The sequence below is a fragment of the Macadamia integrifolia genome, unplaced genomic scaffold (assembly GCF_013358625.1).
Source record: "Macadamia integrifolia cultivar HAES 741 unplaced genomic scaffold, SCU_Mint_v3 scaffold478, whole genome shotgun sequence".
NCBI lineage: Eukaryota > Viridiplantae > Streptophyta > Magnoliopsida > Proteales > Proteaceae > Macadamia > Macadamia integrifolia.
The window spans coordinates 105,248-133,116 of record NW_024870462.1 but is presented as its reverse complement, the minus strand read 5'-3'; the positions used below and the strand labels follow the sequence as shown (position 1 = coordinate 133,116).

The 27,869-nt window shown below is 39.6% G+C and overlaps 1 protein-coding gene, 2 non-coding genes and 1 pseudogene across 3 annotated transcripts; 3 read left to right on the top strand and 1 right to left on the bottom strand.

Annotated features, from left to right (window-relative positions):
* The first annotated feature begins 2,804 nt into the window (after nt 1-2,804).
* LOC122068908 lies at nt 2,805-2,923 on the top strand. The gene has a single exon (XR_006137286.1). It is a non-coding gene; the product is annotated as a 5S ribosomal RNA (ribosomal RNA).
* Nucleotides 2,924-3,125: 202 nt separating this feature from the next.
* On the top strand, nt 3,126-3,244 carry LOC122068907. The gene has a single exon (XR_006137285.1). It is a non-coding gene; the product is annotated as a 5S ribosomal RNA (ribosomal RNA).
* A 1,221-nt stretch (nt 3,245-4,465) lies between these two features.
* On the bottom strand, nt 4,466-4,583 carry LOC122068909 (annotated as a pseudogene).
* Nucleotides 4,584-18,976: 14,393 nt separating this feature from the next.
* Nucleotides 18,977-27,057, top strand: LOC122068902 (AT-hook motif nuclear-localized protein 10-like). The gene is made up of 3 exons (XM_042632811.1): nt 18,977-19,128; nt 26,075-26,236; nt 26,327-27,057. Exons 1-3 carry the CDS (start codon nt 19,015-19,017, stop codon nt 26,594-26,596), a joined length of 546 nt encoding a protein of 181 aa, XP_042488745.1. The 5' UTR covers nt 18,977-19,014; the 3' UTR covers nt 26,597-27,057.
* Nucleotides 27,058-27,869: the final 812 nt, after the last annotated feature.

Sequence of the window (27,869 nt, the reverse complement as noted above, 5' to 3'; positions counted from 1 at the left end):
AAGGTTCAGCAACACGTTTTGTACACTTGAGATTACCGCCCAGAACAAAGCATGGACAACAAACAAAGAAGAAAAGGGAACCAAGAGAAGAAGATAAGAGTGGGAAAAGAAGATTTCAGAGAATCAGGGAGGGGGAAAATAGCCCACGGCAGCCATGATTTTCATACCAAATTTCAATTCTTCAAAAAAAACTTCAAATCTAACCACTGAGTTCATCCATTACATGACTAATATGAAGAAAAAAAATCAAACAATTAATGGAAACTACTTGAAAATGGAAGCTATTCTAAAATTAGAAGTTAGCTAATTTCATAGGAAATTATTTCTAAAATAAAATAAAATCAAATCAAAAGATTTTTTTTCTAAATCGATCGTGCAATTGCATCAGGTGTAGCACTTGGGGTTGTGATACCTAACCCAACATTCTAAATGATGCATAGCCAATCATTGCAATCACACATACAAACATGGGCACCTGCACGTGACCCATCTCACCTGTCTTACCTTTTTCATTTCCATTTCATCCCATTCCATCACAATAGTACCATCAAAAAATAAATGCAGGTAAATGCAAATGCACATATGCAAGCAATTTAATGAATGAACAACATTAAATAAACACACCAAAAGAATGGGATTTGAGAAGGGCACCCACTCACCTTAGTGTCCAAATTCCTAAAATCCGGTCTCTTGATTTGAATATTCTTTCTCTCCGCAGCTTCTGTTTCCTATTTCACAGATAATTTAAATATTTATTTTTAGAATAAATCTTACAATCCTACCCCAGCTTGCTTAAGTCCCAATTCCCAAATTTTGTTAGACATTTGACTGTTCTTCACTACACAGTCCGGGTTTCCAATTTCCTTCATTTCTTGCGTCACAAGAGAGGGAACCACTAGTGGGTCCCACACTTAAGTAGGGTGTCCTAACCATACCAGCAGTTCCTAAACACTATCCTTCATTCCTAATTTAAGGTCAGGCTTACTGCCCATTTATGACAACCAATTTTGGGCTTCGGGAACCCCAACTGGCAGGTTGGCTGGGCAGCAACCAACTGGTTGGTCGAGACCTACCGGCTCCCATATTGCTGCAGAAAATACTTCTGCCCTTGCTCTTCCCTGTGTGACTGTTGATGTTAGGCTCAAACTGGGGTCAATTCCTCATTCCAAATTCCTAATACTCACAATAGGTCAGTAGAGGAAGTGTTAGAGGTCAGGTTTGACCCATTTCTGGGTTCCAATTAACTAACCTAAGTCTGTCATATCCATTCCTGCAGAAATTCTAAAGTAATTTAGGAATTTAGAGAAATCTGCAGAATTAGGGTATTTAATTGGGATGAATTACTTATAACCACATGCCTAATCTAATTAATTCAGCCCTTATTGCATAATTTCAGCTTGAATAAAATTCTGTTCCTAGGGTTTTGGCAAAATTTCCACCAAATCAATCCTATTGCAGCCCTTATTTCATAATCCCTACTGAAAAAGAAGTAGTCCTATGTTCTAGGGTTTAGCAGGGATAGGATTTCTACCAATTGGATCCCCAGTAGCCTAGAGAAATTAGGGCTTGCTTTACTGGGCAGCAATTCTACTCATAGGGATTCCCTGGCAGTAAATAATTGGGTAAAATTCTAATCCTAGCTACCCAATCTACATGAAATTACCTAATTAACCTTGCTGCAGTAGTAAGTTCACTTACCTGGTTGCAGAGTTGATCTAGGAGCAACCTGAGGTGAGTGAGTTCCCTCTTCACTTCTCTTTCTTCCTCTTCTTCCTTCTCTTTCCTTCTTCTTCTCCTTTCTTTCTTTTTCTCCTTACTATAATAGCAGCCACGATTTTGATGAATTCTCAGCCCTTTATAACCCTTATATAGGGCAGCCCAAATAAAGGCTGGGCCCTATAAGTACATTTATGTGTGTGTGTATATATATATATATATATATATGCATAGTTGTCACGACGTCAAATCGATCCAAGGTGGTGGAGGGATGGCTAATCGATTTGGCGATGAATCGCCCACTATGGCGTTGCCATGGCAGTCAAATCGTCCATGTGTCATTTTTTATTTTCTAAAGTTATTTAGTATGCTACTTTTTTATTTTCCCTATTTTCTAAAGTTATTTAGCATGCTACAAGCCTATAATATATACCCTATAACATATAAAATCAACATTAAGCAATATCAGATATCAAAAATCAACATAGCCTTATCAAAACCACCCTACATTTTACAAAAAATCGATAGCCTAGTGAATCACGCTTGACCTGGAGTCCATGGCGGTGCCATGGCGAAGCCTATCAGCCAATGGCGACTGCCATTTGTGAGTCACGTAAATCGTAGCACTGCCATAAACTTCTTTTTCAGTCAGGACGCCAAATCGCCGCCTTGGCGATGCCATGACAACTATGTATTTATATACCTAATAAATCCAGATTTTGGTGAGATAAATAAATTATTTCTCCCATTAGTTATTGACACTAAAATATACATTTCATACCTTATTTGGGCTTATTCACATAAGGGCAGAAGGGGGATTTGTACAGTAGGGGTGTGGGCTCCACAGCACAAAACTCAATTTTTTTAATATATAATACCAAATTTAATTAATATGTAATTAAATTTGTAAATTTAATTTCCCTTTTTTATTTATTGGTATAAAATATGTATTTTAACCCTCAATTAGGTCTCTTTCTATAGGGGCAAAATGGGAATTTGCACAGCAGGGGTGGACCTCACAGTGCAAAAACCTAAAAATTATAGTCAGCCAGGAAAAATTGGCTGGCCAGTTTTGGACCTACCAGTTGGGGTGCAATCATACTAGCACTAATGCACTCGATCCCATCAGAACTTCGCAGTTAAGCGTGCTTGGGTGGGAGTAGTACTAGGATGGGTGACCCCCTGGGAAGTTCTCATGTCGTACTTTTTTTTTTTCTGCTGTACTTAGTCTTGTAATTAAATTTGATGAGTTCCCCCGTGATATTGGCAGGTTGAACAGGAGCAGTCTTGTAATTAAATTTGATGAGTTCCCCTGTGATATTGGCAGGTTGAACAGGAGCAGCTGGGGTCACTTCTGTCATCTTAGCTGCCAACCATGCCAACAGAAAAAAAAAAAGAGGTACGACATGAGGTGCAATCATACTAGCACTAATGCACTCGATCCCATCAGAACTTCGCAGTTAAGCGTGCTTGGGTGGGAGTAGTACTAGGATGGGTGACCCCCTGGGAAGTTCTCATGTCGTACCTCTTTGAACAGGAGCAGGTGGGGTCACTTCTGCCATCTTAGCACTCCATAGCTGCCAACCATGCCAACATTTGCTTCCTCTGCTCTTTCTTCTTGTCTGTCCACAAGTAAGGGTGTTAAAAATCAGATTAGGGTGTTACAGATAATGTCTAAATTATGCATGTCTTTCCTCACAACTTCTCCTATTGTCATTTTAGGTCTGCCCCCAACACTTTTAGATCCTTCAATCTAAATAGATCACTCTTCCTTACTAGCCCATCCCAAGGCCTCCATTGGACATGGCTATGCCACCTCAAATGGCATTCTCAAAGCTTATCATTGATCAGGGCAAGTGGCAACACCCAAATCAGCTTTGATATGATTATTCTTTACTTTATCCTTCCTAGTCTTGCCGCACATCTATCTTAACATTCTCATCTCTACTAAGTACACTTAGCTTATATGTATAGCACTTCTTAGCTGCCCAACATTTTCCCCCATACATATCATAGCCAATTGAACGACGGTCCTAAAGAATTTTCCTTTAAGCTTTAATAGAATACATTGGTCACACAACACTCTAGACACACCTCTCCACTTCATCCATCCCATTTTAACTCTTTGTGAAACATTATCCTCTATGTCGCCTTCTTTATTTATGGTTGACCCCGGAAATCTAATACAATCACTTTGCAGTATCTCTTTGTGCTCAATTTTCACTATATCATTGTTAGTGGTAGTCACCATACCATAAATCCAACTTAATGTTAATACTTGCTTTTGTCTCATCCACGAAAATAAAATCATCAGAAAAAAGCATACACTACGGGAGCTTGTCTTGATGTTCCTAGTTACATCATCTATGATAAGCGCAAACAAATAAAGGCTTAAAGTTGATGAACTCTCTAGCCCTATTGTAATTGGTAATTCACCACATTAACATCCCGCAGTTCTCACACTAGTTGTCACTATGTCCTCATACATATTTTTAATTAAATCACATATTTACTTGACACCCTTCTTGTAACACCCTTACTTGTGGACTTTTATACCCCTACTCGTGGACAGGCAAGAAGAAAGAGCAAAGGAAGCCAATGCTGGCATGGTTGGCAGTTGTGGAGTGCTAAGAAAGCAGAAGTGACTCCACCTGCTCCTGTTCAGCTTGCCAATATCATTGGGGAACTCATAAGGAGGGGTGGACAAAGAGGTAAGTTTAAGTACAAGACTAAGAATAGTACGAAAAAAAAAATGTGACATGAGGACTTCCCAAGGGGTCACCCATCTTAATATTACTCTCACCCAAGCATGCTTAACTATGGAGTTTTATGGGATTTGGTGCATTAGTGCTGGTATGATCGCACCCACACTGGTAGGTCTAAAACTAGCCAGCCAATTTTGCCTCGCAGAATGTAATTTTTGGGTTTTTACACTGTGGAGCCCACCTCTGTTGTACAAAATTCCCATTATACCCCTATAGGAAGAGACTTAAATGAGGCATGAAATGCATACTTTAGAGGAAATGAATTTATAGACTACTAGGTATTATACATATATATATATAGTATGTATGTAATTTATATGAAAATAAAAGAGGGCAACCAATTTAAGAAGGCAGCCAAACAAACCTTAGTTATAAGTATTTAAGAGGGCAACCAAACAGACCTTAGCAATACTTGAAGAGGGCCAACCAAACAGACCCTTGGGGCTGCCTTATATATAAGGGATAATGGGCTGAGATTGCATCAAACGTGACTGCTATAACAGTAAGGAGAAAAAGACAGAAAGGAGAAGAAGAAGGAAAGAGAAGGAAGAAGAGGAAGAAAGGGAAGTGAGGAGGGAACTCACTCACCTCAGGCTGCTCTTAGATCAACTCTGCACCCAGGTAAGTGAACTTACTACTGCAGTAAGGTTAACTTACTACTGCAGTAAGGTTAATTAGGTAATTTCATGTAGATTGGGCAGCTAGGGTTAGGGTTTTACCCAATTGTTAACTGCCAGGGAATCCCTGTAAGTAGAATAGCTGCCCAGTAAAGAAAGTCCTAATTTCTATGGGCTATTGGGGACCCAACTGGTAAAAAAACCCTATCCCTGCTAAACCCTAGAACATAGGACTATTTATTTTTCAGTAGGGATTATGCAATAAGGGCTGGAATAGGGTTGATTTAGTGGAAATTCTGCCAAAACCCTAGGAACATGATTTTATTCAAGCTGAAATTATGCAATAGGCGCTGAATTAATTAGGTTAGGTTAGGTTAGTACTTATGAATGTTCATCTCAAACTGATGGCCAAGGCATGAGAAATACTCTAATTCTACAATTCTCTTTAAATTCCTACACTATGCCTGCAGAATTATACTATATTAGTTGTGGGTGTAATAAATTGAAACCCAAAACTGGGTCAACTTGGCATTTAACCTTTTTCCTTACTGACCTAAGATAAGTATTGGAAATTCAAAATGAAAAATGGATGCAATTCGGGCACTACAGCAAACATGGTACCTATTTTGACCCAGGTAACCCACCGATTTGGGTTCCTAAAGCCAGATGGGCTGTGTAACAGGTTACTAAATCTTTGGACATAAGTTTGAATTTGTTTATATAAGAATTAATGAGAAACATAACCCATGACTATAGGGTCCAATGTTTGGAATTTCATATGACCTCGAGGACTGTAAGTATGGATGAAACCCCTTCATCCAATGAGGATCTATGAGTGATTTTCTATATCTAATTCTACTATAGAAAAGGTGTAAGAAATCAAGGAATCAATATGTAAATAGGAAGGAACAGACAAAGACCTCTATAGGTTGGGTATGGGAATGCTATACTTAAAGCAATTGGATAAAATGTAGGAATTTGTGATGTACCTAATGATTTAAATATCTGTTGAATAGGGAACATAAGTGACAGTGTGGCAATTTTCTTGAATCCAAGAAGTGAACTTGCCAAAATTGAATACCAAGGTGAATGGGTGCCCTTCTCAACCCCCATTATTTTGGTGTGTTTGTTTTATCTTGTTTATGCATTAAATTGCTTGTGTATGTGCATTTACATTTACCTGCATTTATTCTTTGATGGTACTATTATGATGGAATGGGAAGGAATGGAAATGAGAAAGGTAAGGTAGGTGAGATGGGTCACATGCAGGTGCCCATGTTTGTATGTGTGATTGAAATGATTGGTTGTGCATCATTTAGAATGCTGGGTTAGGTATCACAACCCCAAGTGCTACACCCCTTATCCGTAGGGGGTTAGGTACGGACTAATCCCGAATTATGTGGTTGCCTGATCAGCAGTGCACTTGTGATGAGTTGTGGGGTATCAGTTATGGATGTGAGACAGGATACGACGTACTGTATGCCTGTGAATATAATTATGATACAAGGTTAGCCGGTGTGGCCTGGGACCCGTACCGGCATTGGCTGGCTCCTGCATGCGGCGTAGCTTGTATACCTGAGGCCCAAAGTACAGGGTAGGGTATGCCACCTACGTTGGTAGCACTTATACCCATAGGTGATGAGACTTAGTAATGGATTATGAATTTTGTGTAGTTAATTAAATGGACTAATGAGTGTCATTCTCTATGTGTGGAGCATGCATGAGTATCATTCTCTATGTGTGGAGCATGCATTGCATATGGATGTGTGTGCTTGTTCTCCCCCACCCCTCACTGAGCATTACCAGTGCTCACCCCCTTTCCTTGGATCCTATAGATGACGAAGGTGGTATTCTGCCGACTCCCGCATTGATTATGAGATAATGTCCATGGATCATATGACCCATATTCCAGAAGATGAACTCGATCACGGACTCGCCTGTGAATGTGACGACTGCGCCTATGGAGGCCAGTACTTCTAAGGAGTAGGATGGACTATTCTTATATCTTTTTGTGTATATATTCTTGTTCTGATGTATATAGTCTACTACTGAGATACTATAAACTGTGAATATTCTCTTTTTGTACGGTATGTAACTCTCATCTGCATAATTGTACATATATCTTATCACTTAGTTGGAATTGAAGCTTAGGTAAGATATTTTGTTTGTTGGACTGTGCATATGTAAAAAAAAAAAAAAAAATTATGGCTTAGTTGGCACTGGAGCTTAGGTAAGATATTTTGTTTGCTGGACTATGTATATGTAAAAAAAATAAAATAAAATAACTCTGATCTTCCGTAGTGTAGTGGTGGTGTTATGATCTGCCCTAGTCTAGATCTTGGAGAAATAGGCTGACTGGATACGGTGAGATGACCAGTGCCGCATGCCTTAGCCTATTGGAGGTAGGGTGTGACACTTCTCTTCTCTTGTATTTTTACTTCTTTTCTATGGAAAGGGTGTGAATCCTCTCAGTTTCTCCATCCTTTTAGTTGGGCTGCTATTTGCCTTCCCAAAAAGGAAGGGGGTCTGGGTCTGAGGCATATCAAGGATGCTAATTCTGCAGGAACTCTGAAGTTGATTTGGAAAGTTGTTATAAAGAAGAAGAAGAGCATTAGGGTGGATTGGGTATATTCAAATATACTCAAGATGGATACCTTTTGGACAGTGCGCATCCCCTCTGATGCCTCATGGGTGTGGTGCAAGATCATCTCCTTCAGATCCATTGCCTCTAAAGCTATCTCCTCTCGTACTGGGGACGGATCTTCCACCTTCCTCTGGCTCGATCCATGGCACCCAAAGGGCTTCTTACTCATGTTCTCAATGCCCGTTCCATCTACAGTTCTGGGCTCCCCAAGCAGGTCATGGTTGCTGACATATTATTTTCAGGTTCATGGACTCCCAGAACCCTGCTTCTGGATTAGATTGCTGATATTTGGAATAATTTGGCTACCATTCTTTCAGCTGGCCAAAGGAGGAATGATACTATTCTTTCTCACCATTCCCTGAATGACCTCTTTAGTGCTAAGGCAGCTTGGGACTTTGTCAGATATTATGGCCCCCCCTCCCTGGCACAAGCTCATCTAGTTCAAGCATTATATTCCTTGCAAATTTTTATGGCTTGGAGAGTTTTCTCAAAATGCCTCTCCATGCAAGCTTTCCTTATTCAGAGACGTCTCCCAGTCTCCCCGGTCTGCTATCTATGTGGTTCTGAGCCTGAAGATATTGACCACCTCTTCTTCGTATGCCCTGTCTCCTCCTTTATCTGGAAAATGGTCCTCTCCAAGTGCTAGCCAACTAATAGAAAAAAATCCTTCATTTCCAAAGGGAGTGGATCTGGATGGATATGGCATTTCAAGGGAAGACCATTTGTGACATCGTGGGAAAGCTCGCCTTTTGTGCAACTATCAACCAAATATGGATAGAGAGAAATCATAGGAAATGGGCCTCCAATTCTTGGCCACTCAGAAAGATTTGGAACTCCATCTCCTTTGATGTCAAAGCCAAGATTTCAAAAGTTCCTTTAACTTGTTCCCCTTCCCCAAGCAATTGTCACATTGTTGCTTCCTGAGAGCTCCCCAGCTCTGTGATCAGGAACCCATTTTCTCTTTGAGATCTATGGTCTCTTTACTTTTTCTTTCTCTTCTCCCTCCCCTTTACCAAAGAACGAACTGGATGAGCTCAAGACGGCCAGCATAGGACAAAATCTTCCCTTTCCAGAGTTGAAGTCCTTTACGGAATACACCAAGCATGGGGGATTGTGGGCAGTTAGCCTAGAAGAGACAAGGGCAAGGCCTATATATTTAACTGGGAGAGGCCCCATATGGAAGCTTGTAAGCTCAAGAAACCTAGCCTTGTCGGAGTCAGGAATAAGAATGATTTGAGAAGGTTGATACGAAGACCCGAAAGGGATTCAAAAGAGAAGAGGGAGGACATAATGGTTTGAATGGAGATAGTATCAGCTTTTTAGAGAAGATCATAAGATTATCAGCAAAAGCGAGATGAGTGAGCTTAGAGGCTTTGCATTTAAGAATGGAGGAGATGAGAAGGTTATCCGTATGTGATTGAATGGATCTAGAAAGAAATTCAAGGGCAAGGCTAAGGAGGAAGGGGGAGAGGGGGCAACCTTGCCGAATCCCAACAGAGGAGAAGAAGAACTCAGCAGGAGGCCTATTGACTAGGATTGAGAACCTTAGGGAGAAGATGCAAGAAAGAATCTACTTGACAACAACAGGGGGAAAGGGCATAGCAAAAAGAACTTTGGAGATGAAATCCCATCTTATGGAGTCAAAAGCCTTATGGATATCAATATTGGGAAGAGTAGTGAGAGAGTGAGATTTTCTATCGAATACACACTATTTCATGACAAAGAATGATATTATCAACAATGCTCCTGCCCCCAATGAAGGCAAACTCATTGGCGCTAACAAGGGAGTCAATCACCAGTTGAAGCCGATTTGCAAGAATCTTTGCAATGAACTTGTAGAGAAGGTTGTAGAGAGAAATTGGCCTAAAATCGACCATGGAGGAAGCTCCTTCATTTTTTGGGATGAGGTAGAGGAAGGTGTGGTTGATGGAACGGATTTGAGAGGGGTTTAAAAAAAAGCTCTTGATGGCCTTAGAGAGGTTGGACCCTATGAGGAGAAGAGGCCCATGCTAAATCCATCAGCGCCAGGGGCTTTGTTGGATTTATGGGAGTGGACGGCAGTAAGGATCTTTGGGTCGGAAGGGATGGTTTGGAGGGAGGGGATGAGATGCTAGGGGGACCTGTTGAGGAGAAAGAGGGAATCACTATGAGTAGGAGGGGGAGAGGAGGGACAAAAGATATTGGTGAAATAGGACACTGTATCAGATTTGATGCCAAAGGGGTTAAGAAGGAGGGAACCATCCAGGGCAATGAGCTGAGGAATGGAGTTGGCATTGGTCTTAGCTTTCAAGGATTTATGGAAGTAGGAAGAATTGGAATCTCCTAGTTCTAGCCATTTAATTGGGGATATTTGTTTAAAAAGCTTTCCTCTTGAGAGAGAAGCATGGTTCAAGATCTCGGCGAGATCTTACTGAGATCTCGATTTTTGAAAAATGCGAGATGGATATATATGCGAGCAGAAAAATGGGCAATATCTCGACCGAGATTTCGAGATCTCGGCGAGATCTCACCACACATCTCAGGTTTCGGTCCAGTTTCGATTCAATTTTGGTCCAACCAAGGCATATAAAGGAAGGTTTCGACCCGTATGAAGAGATATTTCACTGGTTTCGACTCCTGGAGCTATATTTTGGGAGAAAAATACCATAAAGCTGTGGAAGGTGTCAGAATGATGATTGTGGAAGGTAGATTGATGAATATATCATACTAGATGAAGGGTTCGAAGATTCGTCAACTACTTACATAGGGTAAAATGTCAAAGTGCCATTTTGAGTTTGATTTAAAAAAAAAACTGATATTTCCATTGTGTTTAGAATGACTAAAATAGGATAAATACATAATTTCAGGGGTTACAAAGGCCATATGCCCACCTGTTGGTGTATGATGTCTTGTATTCCGTCGCAGTTTAATCCAGGGAGTACTGGTGCAGCACCTAGACAGGCCAGACGGTGGTCCCGCTAGCCGGTTAGCGGGCCGTGGGGGTTGCAAGGGGGGCATGAGGCCCCCTTGCATAGCAGGGGGTGTAGGGGGGCGCAACCCCCCGCTCGAATTTTTTATTTGAGGCAATTGTAGTCTAATCCGGATTAGGGTGGCAATTGTAGTTTAATCCGGATTAGGGTTTTTTCGCTATATATTTGTAGCGAGGGTTTCTTTCTCTGTAATGCAAGCAATACTAAGAGGTGTGAGGACGAGCGTTGTAACCCTATTCTCCATTGATAGTGAAGCAGGATCTCATCTCACCGGGGACGTAGGCAACCTTGCCGAACCTCGTAAAATCCGTGTGCATTGTTTGTTTTGTTTTCCATTATCTTCTGCATCATTTTAGGGTTGCGTTTCTACACCACCGAGATCAACCAATGAGATGAACGCCAAAAAAAATACAAGATCTCGGCGAGATCTTTTTTTTTTTTTTTTTTTTTTTTTGCGAGGTGTGGCAAAACCGAGATCTTAAACCTTAGAGAGAAGAGAGGATAGCTCAAAGGAGGCATCTTTCTCCTCAAGGGCCAAGGAAGGCTTGAAGATGTCACTTTGCAGATGGGCTTGGAATGACTTAGTACCCTATTGACATCACAAGTTGTATTAAATACTAAGAAGCGATAGAAAGAGAAATTTCATACCTTCCCTTCACTAACAGCATAACATAAAACCATAAATAATTCGAAAAGAAAGGAAGAAAGACACTATTTCCCTTACACCAATGGTAGACAAATAATAATAACTTAACATGTCCTATTTCTATTAATTTCAGCTACTGACATGGTGATGGCCCCAGCCCAATGGTTAGGTTGCTCCATTGTGACCTAGTGGTTGAGGGTTCGAGTTGGGAAACAGCTTCTCAACGAAGCAGGGGTAAGGCTGCGTACGTTACGACCCTCCCTAGACCCCACAGTGGCAGGAGCCTCGTGCACTGGGTACGCCCTTTACTGACATGGTGATGGCCTGCTGGATGCGTAGTTATCAAGGTGTCACCGCCTGGGCTTCCAAGAGCCTTGGTTGCCTTGTTGTTGTCACCTTGCATCCAGGCCCCCTCCAACTTCTTGGGTTGCCTAGACATCATAACTATGACTGGAAGAATTTATTTGCATGTATTTTTTCTGTGCTTGAATTTTTATGGCACCATGGAGTTAAACATATACTTGCATGTTGAATTTTTTTTTTTCCTGTTCTATTCTATATTATTTTATTTTGTTCTACTTTTCTTGCAGCCAAACTGTTATTCAAGAGTAATAAATGTTCATGGTGACGAGCATATAATTATTTTTGCAAAAAGAGATATTAATAAATGGGAAGAACTGACTTATGACTACAGTTTCCTTTCAAGTCTTAATGCTTCATGAATTTTCTTGTAGTCTTTAGATTGTCCGTATGTTCTTAAATTCCTCTTTTGAATGTGTACAGATTCTTTTCAATTGATGAACAACTAGCATGCTATTGTGGCTTCCCCAGATGTCGTGGTGTAGTTAATGACACTGAAGCAGAAGAACGAATGGCAAAGTTGTGTGTGCCTCGTACTGAATTGATTGACTGGAAGGGAGAATAGGAAGTAAGAACCGTATATCAAAGTTTTCGCTGTTCTCTTGATTGCACTGGCGCATGCAGCTGAACTATTATCTTCAACTTGGTTACTGGTTGATATCGTAAAGAAGGAAAATGACATATATCCTACAGATAAAAAGTATAAAATGATAGGGTTATTTGCAATCTTAGGAGACTGAAACTCCCTTTTTAATCATCCATTCTCTAGATATGGTTATGGATTCAAGGTGTTGGTTGATAGAGATTACCAACTACTTTCTTTCTTTGGTTTATGAAACTTTTATTGATTGAATTTTCATCTGGGGTTGGTGTTTTTGGACCAGTGTGAAGCTGGAGATGGTACAGAAAAAGTCCAATGAATGGAATCTCCATCAGGATAGGTTCCTTCACACTGATTTTTTCTAGTAAGAAGCTTGTTATTTCTTTATCTAAAATGGGTAGTTAAGGTTCTGTGCTTTAGCATTGGAAGGATGAAGTCTCCTAAGTTTCAGTTGTTGTTATCGTCTCTTTCCGGAACCTAGAATGGGATTACGCAGCCTTGAGTTACAATCACTGTGTCAGTTCTCGATACAAATCACATATGCGGCTGATAAGTATTGGAATTTACTAATTCGGTACAAAACACCAGGAGACGATATGTTGAAAAAAAAAAAAAGGGTGTCTCAGTATGTCTCAACCAAGACAGTTTGATACATACTGAGACACTCTGCCAGCAGCAGCAACTGCCACCACCACCGCCCCTGCTGCACAGCGGCAGCAGCAGCAGAGCAGCAGAAATCACAAAGGTAGTGCAGGAAGAAGGAAGAGGAAGGAGGAGGAAGAGGTATGGGGGCTTACGGCATACCTAGTTTGAATTCTCCATATGCTTCCTTGGTCCCTCCGGGCGCCATCGAGTGCTCCCTCTCGCTCTCTCTCTCTCTCTCTCTCGGAAGAGAAAAGAACATGCAACCTCAGGTGTATTAGGGATATATAGTCTCACACAGTTAAAGCAACAAACCTTCTTTAATAGCCTCTATGTAAACAAGGACTACTGTACCTAAGGTCCATATCTAGGGTATACACCCTAACTAAAAGCCCCTATTCTGAAATACTTTTGTTCAGAGATATGAATTGATAAAATATGTTATATTCCGGATTAATCACGTTTATATTGAATTTGGACCATATAATACTAACTGTAAAATTATGTTTATAAATCATCCCTTATTTTGAAGTTTAATTCCAGTAAGCCCCTCCCCTTCAACAATATTTATTTAATCACCCTAGATTTTCTTCATATTTTTCTTATAGGCCCAAAACCTTGACATAATTATATAATTGCCTTAGGTTTTGTGTTATCTGTTGCATTTATTCTCTTTTGCTTTCAATCAGTATTTTTATTGTAACAAATATTTTTAAAATTTTGGCCAATTTCAAAATTTTGAAAATTGATGGAAAATATTCGATTTTTACAGGTTAGATATTAGATAATTATTTGATAATATTATATGTTGTTAGCCTTGCATATATCTATTACTTGGGTGAATTCTCAAAATATTTGAAAATTCTTGAATTTTGTTTTTTTTTTGGTGATTCAGAAAATTAGAAAGTAGAATATTAGGGTAAATTTTTGGTTTTTTTATTTCTGCAATGATCTAGAGTTTTCTAAATAAACATGCCAATAAATAATTACCCTTATGATTTATTTATGAATTACTAGTGGAATCTGCTACTCTTATGAATTACCCTAAATGTACAAACATCCACATGTCAATAGCAATGGTGATTGGGAATAAATGGGCTTGGCTGGAGGCTTGGGCATACCCCCCTAGCCCATTTAGTTACAAGTTATTTGGTCTGGGCTTATTGGCCAGTACATTTAAGAGTCTGACTCAACCTGCCTCACCGACATGATTCCGGCCACCCTTACAGGTGACCATCAATGGCCAGGTTTTGAGGTTGGACATGCTCATACTTAAGATTTGTAGGAGAACTGTGCTGTTCCAGTGATGGGATTCTAGTTTAACTTTACAAATTTTAGAAGTAATTACTCTGCAAAGTTGTTTTTGATTTTTGGGCGGGTGGTAGGGGTGGAGGGAGAAGCTTAATCTGACTACAATTTATATGGTCCTATATAAAATGAATTCCTTCACAGCAAGGATGAAAGTTTCTATATCTGTCAGCCATTTATAGAAGATGCATGGTGGATTTGTATGGAAAAGCATGCATACACTGGAACAGTGAGGCATGTAAATCAAATATATTCCATGGGACTTCATACTCTAATGCTTACATGACTATGTATATGCTTAAAAAACTCTTAAAAAACTACTTAAGCTATACATTGGAGCAGCATTGTGTTAATTATGCAATCCCTGATATGAAATTGATTTCTCTAAAATATTTCAAATTTTTCTGCAATAATATTCACTTAAAAATAACAAAAAATAAGCCTTTTAGTTATGAACCCTTTAAATTCTAGTTCTTTTTTCAACTTTTGGATGACCGACAGCAATGAAATTGAAAAAGTATGCAAACACACATAAATCACTTGTCCTCTCTAGATCCATCCAATCCCACACATCCTCATCTCTTCCATTCCCAATTGTGAAGCCCTCAGGCTTCTTCATCTCGCTTTTGCAAAAGATCTCATGATTTTCCAAAAGCAGATCAGGTCTCTATTGAATTCATCATCTCCTCCCTCCATCTCTTCGAATCTCTCTCAGGTCTTTGCATTAATCTCCTCAAGTCTCACCTCTTCCTAGTCGGGGTATCTGATTCATCTAAAGCCTGTTTGCTTGAGCTCATGGGATTCCTGCTTGGCTCTTTCCCTGCCAAATATGTTGGTTTTCCGCTCATCTCTTCTAGGTTGACAGCTCATCAATATTCCCCTATACTAAGCCAAATCCTCAAAAGGCTTCAGCTTTGAAAAGGAAAGCTCCTCTCCTATGCAGGTCGCCTAGAGCATATCTAATTTGTCCTCATTCTTCTTACATCTATTGGTGAGGAGTCTTCCAGCTTACTAATTCCACTATTTAGGCCATTGAATTCCTCGTTTGCATCTTCTCATGGAAAGGTGCCGATTCTGTCAAATTCCTGCACCCCATCTGTTGGTCTTCCATTTGTCTTCCTGAGTTGGAAAGAGGCCTTGGATTGAGAAGGATCAAAGATGCCAACTCCGCTAGCATTCTCAAGTTAATCTGGAAATTGGTCTCCAAGCAATCCAGTATTTGGGTCTCTTGGGTTTACTCTTCCCTTCTCCATGAAGATTCATTGTCGACCATCTTTATGAACCAGAATTCCTCCTTGGTTTGGCACAAAATCCTTCAAGATAGACCTTGCCTTAAGAGCTATCCGCTCCTGCATTGGGAATGGTGCCTCCACTTCCCATTGGCTAGATAATTGGCACCCCAACGAAGTCCTCCTTAGAGTAGGACCTAGATTAGTCTACTCTTCTAGCCTCCCCAAGGACACCCGTGTCTTTTTAATCATCTCTACTGGCTCACGGTCCCCCCTAGATATTTCCTCTCTTTCTACCATTTGGACCTCTCTTCCCTCCCTTCTTCTATTTATAGAGGTGATAGAGTTATTTGGTCCCCCTCCTCTCCTTGGCACCTAGTTCGATCAATCGGCCCCTTTATTCCTTAGCATAAGGTAGTCTGGTTCAAATTTCACATTTTAGCAATCCAAAGAACTCCCTCGTATCTTCAATCATTTCCAATGGCTCTTGGTCTCCTCCTCTGGTCTTCCCTCCTCTTTCCTCCTTTTGGTCCTCTCTCCCAGCTCTCCATCTTAGTGGAAGAGAGGATAGATAGTCTGGTCCCCTTCTCCCTCTGGCCGCTTCTCTTCTTCCTCTACTTGGCATCTTGTCCACTCTTCAAGTCCCACTATTCCTTGGCATTAGGTAGTTTTGTTCAAATCTCACATCCCTCGTCACAAGTTCATCGTTTGGAGAGCCTTCACACTGAGTCCTTCCTTATCCACCACCACATCTCTGTCCCCCTTACTTGTTGCTTTTATTAGAATGGTTCAGAAGATACAGTAACCTGCTCTTTGACTGCCCTTTCACTTCCACCATATGGAAGCATGTCCTTACCAAATGCTGGCTTCCTAGGAGAAGACCCCTTCCCCTTATGAGATAATGGATTTGGATTGATATGACCTTCGCTGGCAGCATTATCTGTGTTGTTGGGAAACTTGCTTCCGGGGCCGTCATCAACTATATTTGGATGGAGCGTAATCTTCGTAGATGGACTTCCAACTTGAGATCATTTAGTAAAATTTGGAATTCCATCTACTTTAACGTCTCCTCCAAGCTTGCTATAATCCCCACCCACCCGCGCTCAGTTATTGATTCCCCAAGAAACAACCTTATTATTGTTTTCTAGGGCTTGCTTTTGTCTATTTTGACCTCCCCCACCCCCATGGTTTTAAGTATCGGTGCGTATCGTGCCGTATCGGCTGATACGTATCCGTATCGGTAGGCATCGGCACGATACATAACGATACGCTACATGGAATTTTGGGCCCTCTTTTACGTATCAACGTATCGATCGTATCGTATCATGCCATATCGATACGGTATCGATACGTACGATACTCTGCGATACGAACTTTTGAAAATATGAAAATTCCTATGAGTATCGCTACCGTATAGGTACGTATCGACTGTATCGTATAGTATCGATCCGTATCGTATCGTATCGGTACGATACGGCTACTTAAGTGTGAATGTGCCTTTTGTTGTTTGAAACAAACACTTCAAACTCTCACCAACAGTTTTCTATATTTCTCTTCTTTCTTCCCCTTTGATTCACACACCTTTTTGGAGACTCAAATGGTAGATTGAAAGAAACATTGTGGAAGTGAATGGTTCAAAGAAGGAGAAAAACATAGTCCAAGAAGAACCTTGAACTTGAAAGTTGAAAATTTTGAATAGTAAGTTCTTGAATCTTTACTCACTTTTTTCAACTTTAACCTTAGATTTTCAAGTTTTTTTACAAATCTAAGGTTCATCATACTTAGAATCACATTTTGTGTTTTCATCATTATTACATGAAATCATTGGATTTATAAGGATTTACAAACTTTTTTCAAGAGAAAATGAGGGTTTCAATTTTTTTCAAATTTCTTAGATCTACTCATGCTCAATGATTAAAAATGTTTAGATTTTTTATATGTTATGTAAAAACAAGTGTTCTACAACTTCCATGGAAAATTTTGATTTTTCTCAAAAAAATATGTCTATCAATACGATACCCTCATCATTTTGAACATTTTCAACTCAATATATTTGTCTATCAATACGATACCCTCTACTTAATTATTTATGCATTTTACATGTTATATATAGCTTTTTTTAACTGTTTTTTTATGCAAAAGTGTATAAAAATGTGTTCCCTATCCATTTATCTGCGTATCTTAGCGTATCTCCGATACAATACGATACCCTCCGATACGTATCTTAATTTTGACCGACCGATACGGCGACCGATACCGATATTTTAATCCTTGATCGTGATGAAGTATAAATGTTCAGAGCTGAAGCCTATACACTTGGCTGGGAATCTCAATATCCAATAGTTAGGAACTCAAGTAATTTTATGTGCTATAGGCTGTTGCTAACGAGAAATCCTTCACACTGTTAATAGTTGGTTGCTAACAAGAAATCCTTCACACTGTTTAATAGTTGGTACTCCAATCGGCTCTAGCTAGGGCCAGGCCTAAATTGGCCGTAGGAGTAGTATTGAGAAATGACATGCATAGTCTAAGGTTTTGTCCCAAGTATGACATCAGATAAAGCCGATTGGAGGGTGAGGATCCATGAAGCCGATCCCCTTTAGCTGATATTTTCCTGGCTCAATGGTGCTGTTCTTCTTTCCTTTTACTTCCTTTTCTCTTATTTTGTTCATGCATTGATCCGTGTAGCCAACCCCATTAAGTTGGGATATAAGGCTAAGGTTTTTGTTGTTGTATGCACACCAAAGAAAGGTAGTTACATGTGCCCGTCATTTGTATGGATGACCTTTGACAGTCAATGTTTCCATCATCTTCACAAAAAAAGGTTGCGTCGATGCACTTGAAACAAGGGTGGAATCTCATTTGTTCCTCTATTCCGTTTGGCTGCATTTCCCTGATTCATTAATTGAAATTGTAGAGCACAAGTTTGCACAGTTGCACATATCATAATTCAAAGGCAGTTTTATAAATCAATCATTTCTAAAATAATAACAGTTGTATGATAAATATGTTTCAATTATGATGGGAATCCAAGCAATGGAGTAAGGCTTCTGATTCCATTTGTTTTTATTTGTGACATCATGGTACTTTAATCAAATGATTTGTAGTCTCATCATGATATAAAATAACAACACTGGGGCTATCACATTGTTTGTGATTACGTGCATTTACTTCAAAAAGAAGGAAAAAGAAAAGGAATATATATATATATATATACATGCACACACACACACACACACATATATATATTTAAATGAAAAAAGCAAAATGTAGAATTCTTTTATTGTTTCTGTTATCTGAATTTGTGTTTATTGAAGATGTAATAACATTAAGAATTTGTGCTAAACTTTTTGTGCTTTTCTTCTTCATCAAATACTACTATATGATAAAATATGATAAATTGATGCTCATAAAAGAATCAACTGATGTTGAGATGGGAAGTTGTTTTTACAATATATACTCTTAGTTTTTGCTAAATTGCCATTTTATTGTATTATAGGATGTAGCGTCAAAGATCATGGCTTTCTCCCAGCAAGGATCACGCACGGTTTGTATCCTCTCTGCAAATGGAGCAATCTGTAATGTCACACTTCGCCAGCCGGCAACTTCTGGTGGCACCGTGACTTATGAGGTCTGGTTGAAACTGCATTGATATCTCATTTCACATCAATTCAAATCATATGTGATATTAGGTTACTAGCTATATGTATATTGGTTATTGATAAAGATAAATATCATGCACTGAACGTGGATTTTTTCCCCTTTTCTTTCTGATTTTGGCCATCAATATTGAAATGCAGCACATGGACACCTGACTGTTATTTTGAGAAAGATATCCAGGCTTCTTTGTGTGGCCAATATGGGAAGGCTTCCTATGTGATTCACCTAATTGTTCCACATGGAAGGAAGATGTGGGAACTTTGACCATTTGATAGCTAGGGCTTGGCCTGGATTGTCCGTGGATCAAATTTCAGAGGCCATATTCAACGTTAATCATCTCCATGGCTCCATTTATTGGCACTTCCCTTGTATTTTCGACCATCCATTTGTTTTCCACCAATTTTCGGAAGATTCATTTTTCTAGTGAATTTTTGAAGCTTTATTTGCTACATGGCCTACTCCATTTGGGCTGATACTTGGCATGTGAACCAGGATTTTTTTATCCAAAAATGGCCCTTGGCTTCAACTGGACCCCGTATCCCATATAACTTCCCTTAGATCCATGAATGGGGCCCATGCCCATAGGGTACAAAATGACCAAAATTCTCTCTGGTCTCAAGTTGATGTAATGTTTAGGAAGCAAGCCCCAGATTCTTGCAGCAGCAGCAGCCCTAGGACCAGATGGTCTCATCAAGGCCATTTAATGGGCTCTCAAGAGGTCTCCGGTGGAATGATGCTGTAGAGAGGGGAGGCCACTTGTTATGGCAACTATAAATAGTCCTCACATCAAATGAGCGAGGGAGAATAGAGTACTGCCTCTCTCTCCATCCTAACAAGAGAATGCTTCAACTCTTTCTGTAAGAAGATCATACCTACATACAGATCTTTTATAGGAAACTATTTCAGAGCTGAGAATGCTATGCCATATGGCATAGAAAGCTGATCACATGCCATCAGAAGACAATGGCTCATGTCATTGTTGTCTCTTTTTATTGATCACTTCAGAGATTATACACTTAACATAAGATTGAAAGCTATGAGAAATTGAACCCCACTTACTATCAATCAATACCTAATTTACGCCTCAAATATTCTTTCCACCTCAAACAAATTTGTTTTGGATAGCATTACTTCTGTTAATGATTCTCAGCATTTTCATTGAGCTCTCTTGAATTTATTTATTGCCATTTCCCTTCCTTTATTATTGTTTTCTTTCATATGGGCAAGTGAGACCAACATTGATGTTTTTTAAGTTGGATAGAATTTGAATCCTCCCTTTGTTTGCTCCTTGATTTGGGTTATTTATAGGAAAGAATGGAGAATTGATACTTTTGACTTTATGATGATCGGTATCAATTTCCTTGATTGGAGTATTAAATAGCTCCTTAGGATCACATCTTCAAAGGTTTAACCACTTTCCTTAATTTAATGGTTTATAATTTAATAGTTTCAAAAATTTCTCCAACTCTTTAGGTTCCATTTGTTACCAGTTAAAACCATGTAAAGTGAAAATTTTAGAACTAAAATTGTCAGTTGTTTATACTCATTTTACCTTATAATTTTCCTGTTACATATCCTCTAGGAAAATTACTTTACATTGAATATGAGATACCTCTAGGAAAATTACTTTACATTGAATATGAGATAGTTGGCAGATGATTACCAGAATTAATTAAAATAACCATCAGTTTTGGTCGATGAAATGGTTTTCCATAATTAACTTAAGAAGGCATTTATAGCTTATTTTTTGATTTCATTGGCCTTCTCCCAAGCTGATTCGATGGTCTAACTAGGTTGAGCCGACCTGAGTCCCTTTTGGTTCTAGTTCAAGTTGGTTTTAAAAAGACATGGGATTATTGATCATCTTTTTTTGAAAAACATATAAACATGTAAATTCTCTTGTCTAAGAACATGCTCTATGATGGATATTTTGTTTGTTGTTTAGACACTTTTGTGCAGAATTGACATGTTCTCTTCTGGGCATATCATCTTAAAAGACATTGCATACAGTTGTCTTAATATTCATGCATTTCTTTGTTGGACCCACTAATTATAGAGGGTCATTAACCTGTGTTGGAGTCCTGCCTATTCGGGGTCCTGGGAGCATTGTGTATGGAGTCTGTCGTAACCTTTGGCATTTTTGCACAAAGTGGCTGCACTCAAGACTCCAAACTGGCAGCCTGAACCTTTGAAAATTGCTATAAGCAATTATGTTCCTTTATTCTTCAAGAACAATTTCTGGGATTAATGCCCTATTCTTTGATAAAGAGGGCATGCCTAAGCACAACGGTAAGGTTGCTCCATTGCGACCTAGTGGTCGCGAGGGTTCAAGTCGGGAAACAGCCTCCCCGCGAAGCGGGGGTAAGGCTGTGTATATTATGACCCTCCCCAGACTCCGCAATGGTTGGAGCCTCGTGGATTGAGTGTGAGAAATATGGCCAAAAAGGTGCAGCTGATTAATGGCCCAGTATACTGTATTGGCCCTGCCAAAGCACTAAATAATTACTGGGCAGGGAATTACCTTGCCAGCCGCGTGGAATGGAGTACCCCACGCCAAGGTAATGGGAGCATAGGAGGGGGTGCTGCACAGTTCAGATTTTTTTTTTTTTTGGGGGGGGGGGGGGACATGTCAAGGGAGAGAGATTGTGAGAGGGAGTATGACTCTCGCAGTGTGGCCATCATTTCTCATAACTATCTGGAGAAGCTATAAAATTCTTTAACAAAAGACTCAGAGAAATTAAAGTTCTAATGGAAGAGACACTGAAAACTTCCCATTTTGTTTCATGGGCAGGTGCATAGGAGGGTTCATTGTAATGTGACCATCAAAGGATCAGTTGTTTCCATAGAGCCACAAGTAGTGTGTAACTGCAGCATTAGTCATGGACCATATTTGTTTGCCTGGGGAGTAACGTGTTAATTTTCATCCTTAAAGAAGGTGCTTAACTCAGTACCTTTTGCAGAACCTATAATGTACTTATCAAGCTTAAGACATTATATCCAGATTGCAGTATTGTGCCATAAGGCCCTTGTGCCATAAGGCCTGTAACCAACTTGGAATGTAATTACCTAATTAAAAGTGCCTGTTTCTTCATTGTTCTTTTCCAATGTCCATTCCAAAGATATTCCCCACCTCCCTTCTTTCACAATCGTTTAATATTGTTGTTGCTCTTTCTGAGCCCTTATTTGTTTAATCTATGATGATCCCTCCTAATTTGTTTCATTTTTCTTTAGTTTTCTTTTTAGATGAGGTTATTTAGTTTCTAATTTCAGTACCTAGTTAGTTTCTATTTCCAGTTTTTGTAACTAAAGGACTTTCTATTTTGTAAGTTTCTATTTTCAGTTTTAGTAACTAGGTGAGTTTCTAATTTTTAGTTTCCTATTTCATTTTTTGGAAACTAAAGTTATTTTCTATTTTATGTAACCCCCCATCATTATTATAAATAAAGGAGAGCTCTCATTAGTAGAGACACGATTGATGAATAAAAAAAAGAAGCTTGCTGTTATGTTTCTGCTGGGACTGCCGTGTGTTTGATCACAGTGGAAGGGAGTGGTCTTTGATCCATTCGATTCCTTGCGGTGGGAAGCCCGGGAGGATCTATATAAGTGTTTTCTTCTTCTTCAAGTTCTTCAAGCTATTTCTCTCATCTTTTCTAAAGTATACAAGGTGATAAAGTGCTGGTTTGCTGTCACAGGTATTTAAATCCATTCCTTATTCAGTTCTGCCCAGGCCTATTCCTTCATCGGCTTTGGCTGATATTTTGACCAAAGATTCACCTCATCCAATGATGAACTTGATCCAGAATTGGGGCTGTTCTGAACAGCCAATCTCAAGTTGTTAAAAATCTCCTTATTTCTGCCCTATGGTGAATGTTATTCTGTTTTCAGACCTAAAACCAGAATCAATGGCACTAATCTGTTTGCTTCTGATTCAATGGATGTGTGTTCATGATTTATGATCTGATATGACCATATACCTATATCTGATTAGTCCTTTCTGCTGGTTTATGTTCTGATTTTCTAAGCTCCAGTTTCTGAATCTGAAATTCTGATTACAGATCTGTTTTCTTCCTTAATTCTGATTTGTTTGTTTTGTTATTCTGCTGTGGTTATTCTTGGTTGTTCTTCTGATAAAATGAACTTATTTGAACTGTTTATGTTCACTGGTTTATTCCTGCTTGGCCGACACTGATCTGTCCTAAGTAGTACTGGTTCTGGAGATCGACAGCTTACTGGTCTGCTTTTATATTCTGCTGGACTTCTTATATCATTCTGGTTTTTTTTGTTATGTTGTTGGGCTGGTTGTTTAGTTGTTCTTTGGTTTAAAAAATCCTGCAGTTTGGGTCTAGTTTGACTCATCAAATCTAGTCCTACATTAATGTTGAGATGGATGTGTGACAAAATTAGGAGGGTTAAGTAAGGAATGACTGACTGTATTAGAGTTTATTTGGGAGTTGCCTCGATTCATGACAATTTTGAGAAATTCGTTTGAAGTGGTATGGTCATGTTTAATAGTGGCCTTGGGATGCACTAGTAAGGAGGAGTGATCAAATTCAGATGTTAGGAGCTAAAAGAGCGAGTGGTAGTCCTAAAATGACCATGAGAGAAGTAGTGAGGCAAGAAATGCAGAGTTTAAGTATTGACTTTAGTATGACCTCAAATAGAGTTGTTTGGAGGGCAAGTATCCATGTAGCCCAACCCCATTTATGTGGGATGTTTTGAGGTGGTGTTGTTTCCCTTTCTTTTTTACTTTTATTATTATTTTACCCTCTCACAGATCCATGTAGCCGACTCCATTTAGTTGGGAGAAGGCTGAGTAGTTGTTGTTTGTACTTCGTGTATCTTGAACAATTTTCCTGATGCCCAGTCACCAAAATCCTGGGGCAGAGACTTCAACTGCCACAAGAAATGTGAAAGAGATGAGAGTGTTGTGTGGGATGCTATTATTATGTGGATCGTTCTATGGGCAACACTACAACAGCAGCAAGAATCATCTTAAGGGTGGCCCATCACCTCAATACATGGGCCAACCAGCTTGTGCTGGGCCCCACTATCAGCTGGGGGGTTTTGGGTCCCTCTAACCCAAATCATGGAGTTTAAGTGTGCCTTGGACGGAAAGCTCCAAAGCTTCCTTGATTGGGCATGCTTCTAGAAGATTTTGATTTGTTTCCTTTATTAGTTTGTCTTGTCCAAGGGAATGTCGTTTCTTCAGTCTCGCTTTTTTAGAGACTTTCTTTTCTTCATAAGTTTCCTTTTCCTTTATGTTTCTATTTTGAGGTTTCATACTTGGGCCTATAAATTGTAACAGACCCATAGAGGTCTCCGCACGATTTTAATGAAGATTGAAGCTTGCTTTTGTGCAAATTATTGTCCTGAAAGAGGCTGCGACTGAGAGAGTCTATGTTAGGTGAGATGCCTTGGCTAAGATAGCCAACTATCCCATCCCCCTTCTATCAATCAATTCCCCCTTTTCTCTTTTTTCTTAATTTCTGTTTTCTGTGTGTGATTAAAACCATTTAAGACTTATTGGAGTATCTTCTGAGGTTCTAGTTTGGTTGCTAATTCAGTAAATGTTGGGGTTCAAAACCATGCCTGCACTTCTTTCTCCTGAAACTGAGACTATTTTTTGTCTGCTGATTTCAGTACTCAACCATCAGTTGAGTGTGATTTTTGGAGGAGTTATTCAGACCACCAGAAGCGCCCCTTCGACCAGAGTTTGGTCCCTTTTTGAGACCTGGTTTTGGAGATATCATAATTCTCTTCTTTCTTGACCTAATTCAAGATCTGGTCAAACTTGTACAGCCATCAACTCAATCTTATATTTAGAGAATCTGACAGGCCTTCCATAGGCCCTACTTGACCTGATTTCAGCCTCAGAGGCCTATTCTGTGAGTTATTATGGTTCTCCTATTTGACCTAATTTTCAATGACTAAGGTAACTTGCGTCCTGTCCAGAATCTCAGTCTGATATTTTGGGGTTTGTGCCATGTTATTGGGGCCTAGTTTCGAATGGTTTTCGAGCTGTAACTAGTGTCCACATATAGATGATATAATTGCAGTCTTATTTTTCCGGTTTTGACCTAATCTAGGCTCAGCCAATTGGGTATTCTTGAGTTGCTACTCATTGCCTATTTAGGTTATGCTATAGACCTCTACTGCTAGTTGATGTTGGGATTATTAGAGGGTATTTTGTCTATTGTTTGGGACTATTACATGTACTGATATTAGTACCTACATCAGTGACTGTTTATTGATCCTAATTGCGGTTGGGTTGTCCGACCTAGCCTTACATAAGTAGGGGTAGCCTTAGCTATTTGAATCTTCAAGTTATTTTCATGTCATTCATTGATCCCTGGTTCTGACGCTGCTTATCTTTTGTTCCTTATTTTTCTTAAGAGAAGCGTGGAAGGCATTGAACTGAGCTTGGTTGCCCACATAAGTGTAATAGATGTGAATACAGTTTCTTGTTATCTCCAGGGCACAAACACCTATGGGTACTTCTTAGCATTCTCTTTATGATTAAAGTCAAGACAGAATCATTTTTTAGGGTCTGACATGGAATATATAGAGGTTCTAAATGTCTCTCAATCCAAAGTTGTATCCTTATTCTGAAAGTCAAAACATTAGGAAATTAAAGACAATATGGATAATACAACAGGAATGAGAACACTGCTACAGTTAAGAGAATCAAGCTGAAGCACCTAGAGATATTCGAGCTCTAGATTTTTCTTATTTTATGTGGTGATGGAGCTAGTGGGAAACCTTTTCTTAAAATCTGGTTTATTGTGTCTGTCTGGAATTATCAATGAAACGAAATTTATCTATGGTGAAAACCATAGTTGGATATGAGCTGGAAATTGTTCAACAATCCCAAATGTGATTTCTTGGTTTACATTCCATGCTTAAACCTTTCCATGCAGGGCCGGTTTGAGATAATATCTCTGTCAGGTTCATTTTTACTTATGGAAAATGGTGGTACTCGCAGTAGGACTGGTGGTTTGAGTGTATCATTGGCAGGATCGGATGGTCGAGTCTTGGGTGGTGGAGTGGCTGGGATGCTAATGGCAGCGGGCCCTGTTCAGGTTCTGTCCAGTACTTTCAGTCCCCTTTTGTCTTATGTCTTCAATTTTTTATCTCTACTAATGTTTGTGTTTCCTGTTGGACAACACTAGGTTGTGGTGGGAAGCTTTGTCGCCGATGGTAAAAAGCAAAAGCCAGAACGCCAGCCTTCATTAACACCAGCACCCCAGATTGTAGGACTAGGGGCACCAGTCGCCACAGGTAGCCCCCCCTCTCAAGGGGCCTCAAGTGAGTCATCTAGAGAGCCCGGAAGCCCCCTTAACCACAGTTCTGGAGCCTGCAACAACAATGGCCAATCAATTCAGAGCTTGTCAACGTACGCATCTATGGGATGGGGCACTCATTCTGCAAACTCTCACTAAAATGATGCTGACGTGACTTTGCTGCCGCAAGCTAACTGTATCATGCGGTCTTAATTTTAGTTCATAGTTTACATTGAAGGTGAATATCATTGAGGTGCTAACCACGGGGGAAATTCTTGAAGAGATCATCTTGGTCTTGGATGGATATCATCTTGGTCACTAGATGCGATTCAGCGTTCCTACAGAATGGTTCACAGGGAGGATCTGAAGTGGCTCTCTGCCTAATATTTTTCCAATTTTGAGTTGCTGACACGTTCTCACCCTGGAGCTTGGACTGAAACAAGTCTCATCTGTTCAAAGCCAAGATATGGTTACATTACCACGTAGATTTTCAGGAAATTTGTTTTCCTTTTATTATCAATTATGAGAAGTTTGGCTGTTAATTTTTAACCTCAAAATGTAGCTTCCAGTTATTCCTATTTGAAGATGATTATGAGTATACTAGTTGAATCTTCTGCATCTATGGCTGTTGGTTGAACTTTCCGGTAGGTGTATGGTAGATGTGTCTGCTTGTGCTTGTGGCCTTGAAGACTGGTTTCCGCGCAAGAACCAGGATGACAGATTTAGTTCAAATACTCAAGAACTGTCTGCCACTGCAGACCTTGTTGAGTTTCTGTTTTCCCATTAAACTGAATGATTTGGTTGGGTTAAAGGGGCATGATCACTGTAGCTCTTTTGATAGTGGTAAACTTTCAGGCCTCCTGGTGTTGAACCCTTTGATGGAGTACTACACTGGCTCATGGAATGATCTCTGTGGCTCTTTTGATAGTGGTAAGCTTTCAGGCCTCTTGGTGTTCAACCCTCTGATGGAGTACTGCATTGGCTCATGGATTTACCTCTGTGAGTTGACTGTTTGAAGAAAAATATGCCAAAAATGTTTGGGGTCAATCTGGATTGGACCGCAACTGGGAGCCTTTGTAGTTAGTCATAGACTTAAGATTTAAACAGTACCTTTACTGTATGGTTCATCGTATCTTGCAAGCCATACAGTTGTTTGACTTTTGTGTGTGTGTGTGTGTGTGTGTGTGTGAGAGAGAGAGAGAGAGAGAGATTCAAATCTTTTGAGGTCGTGTATACCCCAAAATTCTCTATTTAAATTTCATTTTAAGTAGAATTTGTTAAATGATAAAACGGAGTTAAGATTATAAAATACATACATGGGAGGGTGTTTTGTTGAATGTGAATCTGAAATTTGACCATTTTCATAAAAAGGAGGGAAACCAGCAGACATTCAAGATTGGTTATATCTAATTTAGGATTGAATCCAAAACAT